This window comes from Ctenocephalides felis, unplaced genomic scaffold (genome assembly GCF_003426905.1).
Source record: "Ctenocephalides felis isolate EL2017-DRISC unplaced genomic scaffold, ASM342690v1 CF-g0.4_SCAFFOLD_03573, whole genome shotgun sequence".
NCBI lineage: Eukaryota > Metazoa > Arthropoda > Insecta > Siphonaptera > Pulicidae > Ctenocephalides > Ctenocephalides felis.
Window position 1 is genome coordinate 14,966,129 of NW_020539727.1, and position 11,644 is coordinate 14,977,772.

Consider the following 11,644-nt stretch of genomic DNA (forward strand, 5'->3'; position numbering starts at 1 on the left):
ATCATATCATCTGTCAATACAAACAAAATATTTTTTAAACTGTCAATACAAACAAAATATTTTTTAAATCATTCAAATCGGTTGATCCGTGCTCTTAAAAACGTCGATAAAAAAGTGTATCCGCACATACATACACACCAAAATAGCATATAATTTTATAATAGCTTCTGTACAGTATATCAAAGAGTATATTATACTTCATATTTAATAATATTTAAGGTTTTGCACATTATTTGAAAACTATTTAGTTTAAAATATAATTGTCTAAGTTAAAAATTGAATTTTTAATCATAATGGTAAAACCGACAAGAATCGTTTATTATTATTACAGAGTTTTGTTTTCACAAAATAAATTTCTCAAACATCTTTGGAATCATTTATGAATGTCCTAAGTATTGTAGAATTTATTAGGCCTTATTTATAGCCTAGCAATTGAAAATGCAATTTTTTTTGGAAAATCAATTTTCACGTTTCAAGACTCTCAGAATATTTTGGAATACTTTCGAAAAAAAAAATGATGTGTGTGTATGTATGTGTGGATACAATTTTTTTGTCAAGCTCTTACATTTTGTCTATAAAATGCAAATAATGAAAGTAACAGAATTTATAATGATCTATTTGAAAACATTTGAGATTCCTCGTACATTTCATTACGATACGGAAAGTTCTAGCAATTTGCCTTAAGGCACGATGCCATACACCACTAGTTTACTATTTCTTAATATTACAAAACGATTCCACGTTCCGTATATTCAATGACCAGGTTTAGTCAGAGGGGAAAACCTTATCCGAGTGTAGAATCAACTTTATTTTTCTATGCGTCACACAATAAAACACTTCTCGGTCATGCAATCGTTTAAATAAGCTGAAAATAAACAACAACGGGGGAAAAAATTAATAATGGGAAAAGGGGAAATTTTTTATACAATTTACAATGGTGGAATACAAGAATCCCCTGAATAATTATTATGGAGACAAGGTATTGCTCATTTGAATTTGTAATATAATAATCTGCTGTAGGTACTACTTATAGAACGTAGACTCATTTATGAAATATGTGTAAATATATATTAGGGTGGTCCTTGGATGGATATTTTCGAATTTCCTTGCTCCCAGGGACTCTAATGCTTCCAAATTGATAAAAAACAATTTTCTAAAAATTTTAGCTCTCAATATTAACATTTAGACAGTCCGCAATTCAATTAAAAGTTGCTCATTTCATCTGTGATAGCATTTGTGAACCCAAATATTATGAAACTTAAAAATATTTAAAAATCACTCAACCTCTAATTAAATCCATGTAGACGAACTAAAATTTATTATTTAACGAAATATTTATTTATGATGACATCAAAATTAATTTTGCAGCAAAATATTTATTTAATTGGTGATGTTGATACTCAAATTATCAGTAATAAATTTTCATGAAAATTACAAGTCTGCTATCACAGATGGCGCAAAAATTTACTCAACGATATATGTTTAAAAAAATATACAAAACTTTTAATTAAATTGCGGACTATCTAAATGTTAATATTAAGAGCTAAAACTTTTAGAGATTTTTTTTTCATTAATTTGGAACCATTTGAGCCCTTGGGAGCAAAGAAATTTGAAAATGTCCATATTAAGGACCACCCTAATATATATATATACATATATATATATATATATATATATATATATACATATTTATGATACTATTTATATTCCTCGTGATAAAATTGCATAACCGCGGTTTTTGAAAAATGATTGATGTTTTCTTATCACATATCGAATTTATTGATATCGGAGCATTGTAAACATTTCTGTAGTAGTTTAGATAACATACATATGATATTATATTTGTTGTTATCTTGAATTCGAAATTATTTTTATTAGTGTAATAGTAGATATTTATATATTTGCACAGATGTGTTTAATTTTATGCGTACTTGTTAATTAAATTGTAGTCGACTTGAGGTTAATTACTATTTAGATTATAAATTATATAAATATATATATATATGTGTGTGTGTGTAATTTGACAATGTCCTAATACCAAAAAAATTAAAATTTTATTAGGAATAAGTTATATGCTCTTAATACTAAACTAAAAACAGAATGTTCATTGAAAATTTTGAATTTTGAATTCGAATACATTGTTCTTTTAGTTTAATTCGGTTTGAAGCAAGTTTAGTTATTTACATTTTTTTTAAATAATTTGTTTAATATTATTTAAAATTTAAGATAATTATACTAATTTACTTGAGCCTTATTATAATATCATTATACTGAAGACTTGTAAAATAAATATTAATTAATATTAAATAGATTAAAATATAATTCAAATTGAAGGAAAGAAATTCAGAAGATTAAAAAATTAAAAGCATTCAAAATCATGATCATTGGAAAACTAAAAAATTAAGAATATATTGTTAAAATATGTTCAATAAATTTTGAAAAAAGTGAGAAAATAAAGATACAAATAAAATTAGAACAAAATTAGTATATACAAAAAAATACGAATTTTTAAATATTAAAAATACGAGAATACCGAAGGATTTAAAAACGTTAAAAATTATTAACTAAAAAAATATATTATATGAAAATATATTATTAACTATAAAAATATTTATCATTATTATTATTATTATTATTACTAGAAAACAGAGATATTTTAAATAAATATAAATTAATATTAGCATTGTATAAATTCTAAGAAGAAAATATGAAAAAAATATACAAATATAAAAATATGTAAAAAATAATAAAATAAGTGGAACTTTCTACATTCCAAAATAAATAACATTGAAACTATTTTTGAAAAATACTAAAAATAAACATTACAAAAAATGCTATTAAAAATTAAAAAATACTACTGAAATCAGAGATAAGATTTCAATTAATACAAAATATAATGAACAAACACGATTTTAGTACATACAACTAAAGAACTAAATTTTTTAATTCAGTGCAGACATTTTTGAGAAAATTTAGATGGAAAATCGAAACAATCGTTTGATATACAAACTTTGTACAATTTTGGTCCCGACCGATTCAGAATGATTTCAAACATCAAAAAAATATAAAATTAGGAAATCGATTTTCGGACAAAGCAAACTTCTTAGGTACCTAAGTTGAAAAATAAAATCTGTATGATTATAATATAAAACTAGGGGTGTGTAGTATCATGCCTTAAGGCAAATTGCAGGAACGTTCGAAGAATATTGAATGTTTTCAAATAGATTATTATTAATATTGTAACATTGTCTTATATTTATAAGAATTATATAAACTGACTTGCAGAGTTGAAATTATTTAAAGTATAAAAGTGAACTTTAGAACCTTAGCAAGAATTAAAATTAAAAACTGAAGTATTTTCGATATACAAAAAAATTGTTTTGAAAAAAAAATGGAACAAAAAATTTTCTTCCAAAAGCAATTATTTTGTCAAAACAAGCAGAAAGTTTTTTGAATCATTCAAATCGTATGCTTAGTTGTCTCAAAAACTGCCATGTTTTTTATATTTAGCACCGTATCTCCGAAACGCCTGGACCTGCTTTTGCCTAAAATTAATCACCTCTTCTCCCAATTATTACAAATTGAATGTTTTTTGATCATTCAAATCGGATGCTCCGTTCACTCAAAAACTCGATTTCTATTTTCTGTACTCTTTGCTCTTTATCTCCGTAACTGCTGGACCTGCCTTTGCCAAAAACTAATCAGCTCATTTCCCTACTAGTAGAAATCGAATGTTTTTTGAACCATTCAAATCGGTTGATCCGTGCGCCCGAAAACGTCGACAAAAAATTGTATCGATAAATACATACATATACACACACATCCGTTTTTTCTGAGGTATGACAAAATGTTCAAAAACCTTCAAAACGTCGAGAAATGCAAAAATTTTCAATTTAGATTTTTGGACGATTACAATAACTTACCCGACGGGAAGTTAATGTTAAACTTTCTACATTCTGAAATAAATAACATAACTATTTTTTAAAATTACTAAAATATTACAAAAAGATGTTAAAAATTTAAAAATTCAACTACACAAACAAACACACGATTTTAGTACATACACATGTTTTAAAATTAGTTCAGAATTTTAAATGATATTTAATTTTTTTCTTTTATAACTGCCAACAGTAAAAACGGCTCAGTTGGGAAAACACTAAATAACTTGTAAGTTTTTTTAATTCAGTGCAGACATAAATGAGAAAATTTAAATAAAAGACGAAATTTCGACACACACATGCCCATCTTACAATTTTGGTCCCGAACGATTCAGAATGATTTCAAACTTTAAGAAAATAAAATTAGCAAATCGATTTTCTGGCAAAATAAAACTTTTCGGTATGTTGAACAATAAAATATGTATGATTATAATATAAAACTAGTGTCGTATAATAATTAGAATGTACATTTATTAATTTTTCATAGTAATAACATTTAATGACTTAAGTTATAGTAATGAGCCGAAAATCGAAAATGTAATTTTTTGCATAACTTCACTCTTCACGCTTTAAAGCCTAGACAATATTAGAAGACCCCGTGTTCATAATAGACGCTTCTCTCGCCCGATTTTTACGTTCAGAAGGAATACTTAAAGGGTCCTCCGCTCGACCTGATGGCGCTGCTTTTTGCACTCAAATTAATGGCGCAAAATTTGAAATGAAAATTAATGATTTTTAGTGCACGGGTATTTGAAACTAAATTTGGTATTACAATCCTATTAAGTTTTGTAATAATACAATAATAACAAAAATATACTAGATAATATTATATTATAATAAATATACAATCAAATCGAAATATAAATCAACAAATACACTGCAATACACCGGTTTATATATAATTAAGGTGTGGCACGAAGGACTTATTTATAAGATACAAAAAATATTGCCAGCATTGCTAAATTTTTTGAATCTTATTTGAGCAATAGACAGTTTTAAAATCAGAGTTGATATGGCATTAACTCCACCTAATATTATGAAAGCTGGTGTTCCTCAAGGGCAGCGTGCTAGGTCCTTTCCTTTATGTATTGTATACCCACGATTTTCCGACTGGACTTATCAACAATAGCAACTTTTGCCGACGATATTGCCATCCTAGCTGTAGATAAGGATCCAATTAGAGCTTCACATAAATTGCAATCCCACCTCAAATTATTGCAGATTGGACAAAGCATGGAAAATTAAATAAACGAATCTAAATCCCAGCACATATGCTTCACTCTGAGAAAAGATACATGCCCATCAGTATATTTTAACAATGAACTGCTACCGCAGTCTGAATCCGTGAAGTATCTTGGAATTCATCTAGATAGGCGATTGACTTGAAAACACATAAAAATATAAAATTCAACAAATTAGATTAAAATCCCAAGAGCTTAATGGCTTATTGGGAAACAGTCAAAATTGTCTATGAAAAACAAAATACTTATTTATAAGACAATACTCAAACCGATTTGGACATATGAAGCCGAAATATGGGGCAGTGCTTCGAAATCTAACATTGCAATGATTCAAAGAATCCAGTCAAAAACACTTAGGACAATAGCAGACGCTCCTTGGTATGTCTCAAATTATATAATTCATAACGATCTCCAAGTTCCATTTGTTCAAGAAGTTATTAATAACAGAAAAAATAATCACTTGTTAAAATTAGAGTTTCACTCGAATGATTTAGTAACATCTTTGCTCAATGTACCGCCAATGAGAAGACTCAAACGAAAATGGCCCACTGATACAACTTAGCACTTATTTGTAAATCTCTCACTGGAGAGATTCGAATACTATGATATTATTTCACATAATTATTCATGTTGTATATTGTTTGTGTTTGTATAGATGTATATGTATATGTAATTTTATGTTTGTATGTTTATTTGTAAAACTTAGCACAATAGCTTATAGAAATTTATAATTTTTGATTGCTGTTAATAAATATATTTAAAAAAAAAAAAAAAATATATATAATAGATATCACATCTAATCTACTGGAATAACTTCCACACTTTTTTCTACTTATTAAGATAAATATTTAGAGAAATTTAGTGAATAATGCATTATAGTGTTAGTTCATTACATCGTCTGTCATTCTTAACTCTCATTAATTAATAATCATCCCGTGCAAAATTTGACATTCTTAAGCAATTCATTTTTTCCCAAGTATATTCAGATCCGTGTGAAGTGGTAATCCAATTTAAACAGCTTGAAGATTTCTATTTGTGTAATATGTCTTTCTTGTTGAAGCTTATACTTGATTTCTCACATAATTTCCTAGAACTGGCCTCTTTCCTTAATAGTCCAGTCATTTGGTCGTCTTGCCGGTACAGTACTCCGGGAATTCTGAAAATTGGTAATCTTATAGATTTCGAGGTGCTCTTTACGGAAATCAACTTTGCCACCTCAAATTTAAACGGCAAGTTGCCGCCATATTGAAAAAATGGCGTCAAAAAACAGCTTTTTTAAAATATCTACTTTCTGGCTCAATCTACAATAAAAGTATCTATGTACAAATTAAACTAGAGAAAATTTCCTACAATTTCTTAGAAAACCGTTTTTTTGTAAAATTGATAGTTTGAGAGTACGGCCGCCTCAAAAACTTTGCTGCTCTCGCCGTAGTATCAAATCTGTCCATATATGACAGCACTTCGTACTTGACCACATTCTCTCTAATAATTAATATTTTCAATATTAAATTGAGCGAATAAGATCTAGAAATAAAATAATTCAAATATTTTTCTGTTTTTTTGCTGATTTTTTAACGCTTCAAGCTACTTGAAGCTATAAGGTGCTACTCAAGCTATAAGTATATTTACAGCTACTTTGCCATTGAAGTGTTAAAAAATTAGCAAAAAAAAAACGAAAAATATTTGAATTAGATCGCTTAAGATCTTATTCGCTTAATTTAACATTGAAAATATTAATTATTAGAGAGAATGTGGTCAAGTTCGAAGTGCTGTCATATATGGACAGATTTGATACTACGGCGAGAGCAGCAACGACTTTGAGGCGGCCGGACTCTCAAACTATCAATTTTACAAAAAAAAACGGTTTTCTAAAGAATTGTAGGAAATTTTCTCTAGTTTAATTCGTACATAGATACTTTTATCGTAGATTGAGCCAGAAAGGAGATATTTTAAAAAAGCTGTTTTTTGACGCCATTTTTGCAATATGGCGGCAACTTGCCGTTCAAATTTGAGGTGGCAAAGTTGATTTTCGTAAAGAGCACCTCGAAATCTATAAGATTACCAATTTTCAGAATTCCCGGAGTACTGTACCGGCAACAGCCTTTTTTTGCACCAAATGACTGGACTATAAAGTGTATTATGATTAGACTAATGTGTCACTGCACTATGTAGTAATTATGTCCTCCATATGAGTTTGAAGCTGTTCTATTCATATTGTCAAAGGGCTATGCATTTGAGAGCAATTCCTGATGAAATCTTTATTAACAAATATACAAACACAAACGAACAAGAATCGCCATTTTGTAAACTTACACAAAAATAACACTGACGTTTCTTCTTAGCAATCAACATAAAACATTTGAAAATACTTTTTCATCGGCTCACTAGCGCCAAATCTGCGACTACAAATGGACCCCTAAGTATTCCTTCTGAACGAGGATTTTGTTCTAAGTGAAAAGGCCCTGCTTTAAAGTATTCTAAACATTTTTGTTTTAAAAAAAAAATTGTTTGTATATCAAAAATTATTCAGATTTTAATTTTAATTCTGACTAAAGTTCTAATATGCTTTAAATAAATAATTTTAACTTTGCACTTCAATTTATATAATTCTTATAAATACTAGATAATGTCATGTATTTACAACAATCTATTTGAATAAATTTATTACTTCTCGAACATTTCGTTACGGTAAAGAAAGTTCCAGCAATTTGCCTTGAGGCACGATGCCATACACCACTAGTTACATAAAATATATCAGTAACAAACTAATAAAAACTTACAAGAACTAATCACCCTAACTAATCACAATATCACAAAATCATAATATTTCAAAATTTTATTACCCTTGTCATCAATCCCCCACTAGACTTGACCTTATCATCTGACATCGCCCCATCGGCCCGTTCGATTTTTTTGTTTAATTTTTTGCAAAAACAAAAGCCAGCCACTTTCGGCGTGCATCATTTATAAATGATTCGACAAATAACCAAATTCCTCGAAAACGTCTCCGCGAGTGCGTTAAAGTTCCAACGGGAATTCTACAAGGCCAAATCGAAAGAGTTCAGGATGCTCCTTCAGCAGATCTCGAGGAGCAGGCAGGGGACGATTTTTAAGAAGCAGCCTGCACTCTGGTGTCTGGTCGGATGTCTAGTAGGTAAAATGATAGATATAGAGGGGATTGGTTTTGGTGGAATTTATGGTGGTGTGACAGAAGGTTTTTTGGTCAAAAAATCCAAAATGGTGCTGGAAATATTATAGATTTCGTTGATTTGACAGTACCTATGGGGACAATTTTTGGATAAAATAGAAATGTTGTGGTAGTACTATGTTACAGGTCTATCTTCGTATGATTTGGTAGAAACAACCTGTCAAAATTCTATGTATTTGCTGTGCGATTAGGCGTTTTACAAATAACCTAACTTCACCCCAGAGGCATCAGAAAGTTGCCCAACAAAATCATAGCTTTTTGACGGTTCGTTACGATCAACTCATACGAAGATAGATCCTTAACATGGCATTACCGTAACATATTTATTTTATCGAAAAATTAGACAGACTTTTTTTGTAGGCAAAATTTTTGCAGAAAAACTATCAAAAGTTAAGAGATAATATTTTTTTGGGCAAACTTCATTCAAATAATTTTCGATATATATATATATATATATATATATATATATATATATATTAGGTTGTCAAATATCTCCCTTCCGCTTTTTTGCTCTTTTGGTTTCATAATACAACTTTAATTGTTGCAAACATACAACAGCAAAAAACTTTAATTGAACTAATTTGAAAGTATTTTGATGATTATACTAATAGTTAAATGAAAATATCAAAAACTTAACACTATTAACAAGAAAAGTTTAAAAATTGTAATATCTGAGAGTTCATTAGAATTGAAAACCAATTTTTGTACTACTAAATTAATTTAGCCTAATTATATGCGAAATTCATGCATATTTTTACTACAAGTTACTGCAAATTTTAATTACTATGAAGAATATAAAAATTGGTAATTATTTTACTGCAATTGTTTTTATTACACTAGAAAATTCAATAATAAAAAATAAAAACGTGAGTATACTTGGCACCTCGATGGTGGAAATTGGCAAAACTGGTATGACCTGATTTTTTGACGATTTTTTTGCTGTCGATTGGTGTGAACTAAAATTTTTTTGCTCTTTCCGTTTTCGAGATAAATGGGTGGGGCCAAATTCGGTGCTAACTATACGTATAGTCAACACCGACCCTTCTAGAAATGCAAAAAAATTAAAATTTCTTTTTACTATCGTTATCAGTGATATTTTTGCTGTCGCATGGTGCAATTAATTATTGGAAAAGTTTTACCCATCAAAGATTTTCACGTATAGGAAAATACCCGAATTTGCCAATTTAAAAAATTGTTAATTTTGAATATGCCAAATTTTTTTGCTCGCTTACTTAAATATAAAACAAAAAAAAATCAAAAAAATTATTTTTTCACCCCTTTTCAGGGAGGTTGCCAATTTTTTTTGGGTGTCACTTTTTCGAAAGTTTAAAAATTGTTTCGGAATCTGTGATTTTTTTGCTCGAGATTAATTGGCTCGTGACTAAACGAATGTACCCTGACAAATGCAATTTTTTATAATTTCATTAGACTTTATTTCTATAATAAATGTATAGTTTATTTTAGAATAATTTCTGTGTATTTGTTATAAGTATCGATACGTAAATTTGAAGAAAAGATTGTCTTACGACTAATTTAAAGGAATCAGAATATGATTTTTTTGAAATACTTCTAAGATTTTGATTTATTTAATACAAAAGTTATAACATTCATTGATTCAGCATGCAAACAATTGCAGTAGTAGAATAATAATGACAAACTAATTATAATTTGAATTTTACGCCGTGCTGGGTAAAAGTTTTTTTCATCCTTAAAATTTAAATTATACTTGTTTTGGCATTATTATTCTATTACTGTAATTTGCATGCTGAATCAATGGATTTTATACCTTTCTTATTAAATAAGTTAAAATCTTAGAAATATTTCAAATAAATCATAATCGGAATTCATTAACTTACAAGAAATGATTGATCCAAGTTTTCAAGTATTTTTAATATTTTATTTTGTTATTGGAATTTTTAACCTCCCGTAGGGTAAATTATAGTAATCGCAAAAAAAATCAAAAATGAAAATTTTTATATATCTTTACGTTTGAGAAGTTTCTAAATGTTTTGGTATGCTTAAAAAAATGGATGTATGTGTGTGTTCGGATACAAATTTTCAACGACGATTTCGGGAACACGGATGAAGCGATTTAAATAATTCAAAATAATTCGATCCGTATTGATAAGGAGACGTGCTGATTAGTTTTTGGCGACGGCAGGTTTAGTCATTTCGTAGAAACGGAGCAAAGTGCCAAAAACGGTAACTCAGTTTTTAAGAGAAAGGGGCGTTTGATTTTAATAATTCAAAAAACATTTTACTTGTATTGACAATATGAAGAACTGATTAATTTTTTGGTAAGGCAGGTCCAGCGGTTATGGACTCTCAATAAAAATAAGTTAAAAAATGTCATTTGGGGTTGAAAAATGTTTATTGACATATATACATTGAATTATCAGATATTTTATAGAGATTTTAATAATGTGTACACATTTTCTGTTAATTTTTTTGGGTTCCGTACCAAGATTTTTAATTGAAAAATGTCTATTGATATATATACATTGAATTATCAAATATTTTATAGATATTTAAATAATGAGTACTAATTTTGTGTAATTTTTTTTTTGTTCCGTACCAAGATTTTTAATTACGGTACAAGTACAAGTACAAGTACAGGTACAAGTTCCAGCAATTTGCCTTAAGGCACGAAGCCATGCGCCTCACTAGATAGGCAATAAATTTAAAAACAAACATCACAAACAGTTATTCAACTATGTTTAATTTTTCCCCAGGTGGTTTTAGTCTGGCCACTCTCAGCCTGGCCCGCACCGTCAAGAATCACCCGGACGTGTACCTAATCCGCCGCCACTCGGGCGAGGAGCGCTACTGGCGCCGATACACCAAACTGTTCGACGTCAACGGATCGCGCAAGTACTGTCCCGCACCGGACTTCTGAGATGATGGACAGAGATTCTTTTTCTTTTTTTGTTTAAATAATTTAAGTTGTAACTGACATTAATAGACACTGTAATGGATCATTGTAATAAACTTTAATTGGATTTAGAATGATTGGAATTTTTTAACTTCCCTTGGGGTAAGTTATAGTAATCGCAAAAAATTGAAAATGAAAATTTTTATATATATTTACGTTTCAGAGGTTTCTGAATACTTTTATATTCTGTATGTTCGGATACAGTTTTTAGTCCACTTTTCGAGATCAACCGATTTAAATGATTCCCAAAGATAGGAATATAGGAAGTCGTTGTTAAAGATTTGCCTTCAGCGATGGAGGTAATTTTGGTATTTTAAAACAACAC

The 11,644-nt window shown here is 28.8% G+C and overlaps 1 protein-coding gene across 1 annotated transcript; it reads left to right on the top strand.

Annotated features, from left to right (window-relative positions):
* The first annotated feature begins 8,084 nt into the window (after window positions 1-8,084).
* Window positions 8,085-11,283, top strand: LOC113389603. Its single transcript, XM_026626623.1, has 2 exons — window positions 8,085-8,333; window positions 11,120-11,283. Exons 1-2 carry the CDS (start codon window positions 8,150-8,152, stop codon window positions 11,281-11,283), a joined length of 348 nt encoding a protein of 115 aa, XP_026482408.1. The 5' UTR covers window positions 8,085-8,149.
* Window positions 11,284-11,644: the final 361 nt, after the last annotated feature.

Coding starts and splice junctions, on each gene's coding strand:
- LOC113389603 (XM_026626623.1), top strand. CDS start 8,150: ATGATTCGACAAATAACCAAATTCCTCGAAAACGTCTCCGCGAGTGCG. Junction 8,334..11,119: donor TCTGGTCGGATGTCTAGTAG/GTAAAATGATAG, acceptor ATTTTTCCCCAG/GTGGTTTTAGTCTGGCCACT.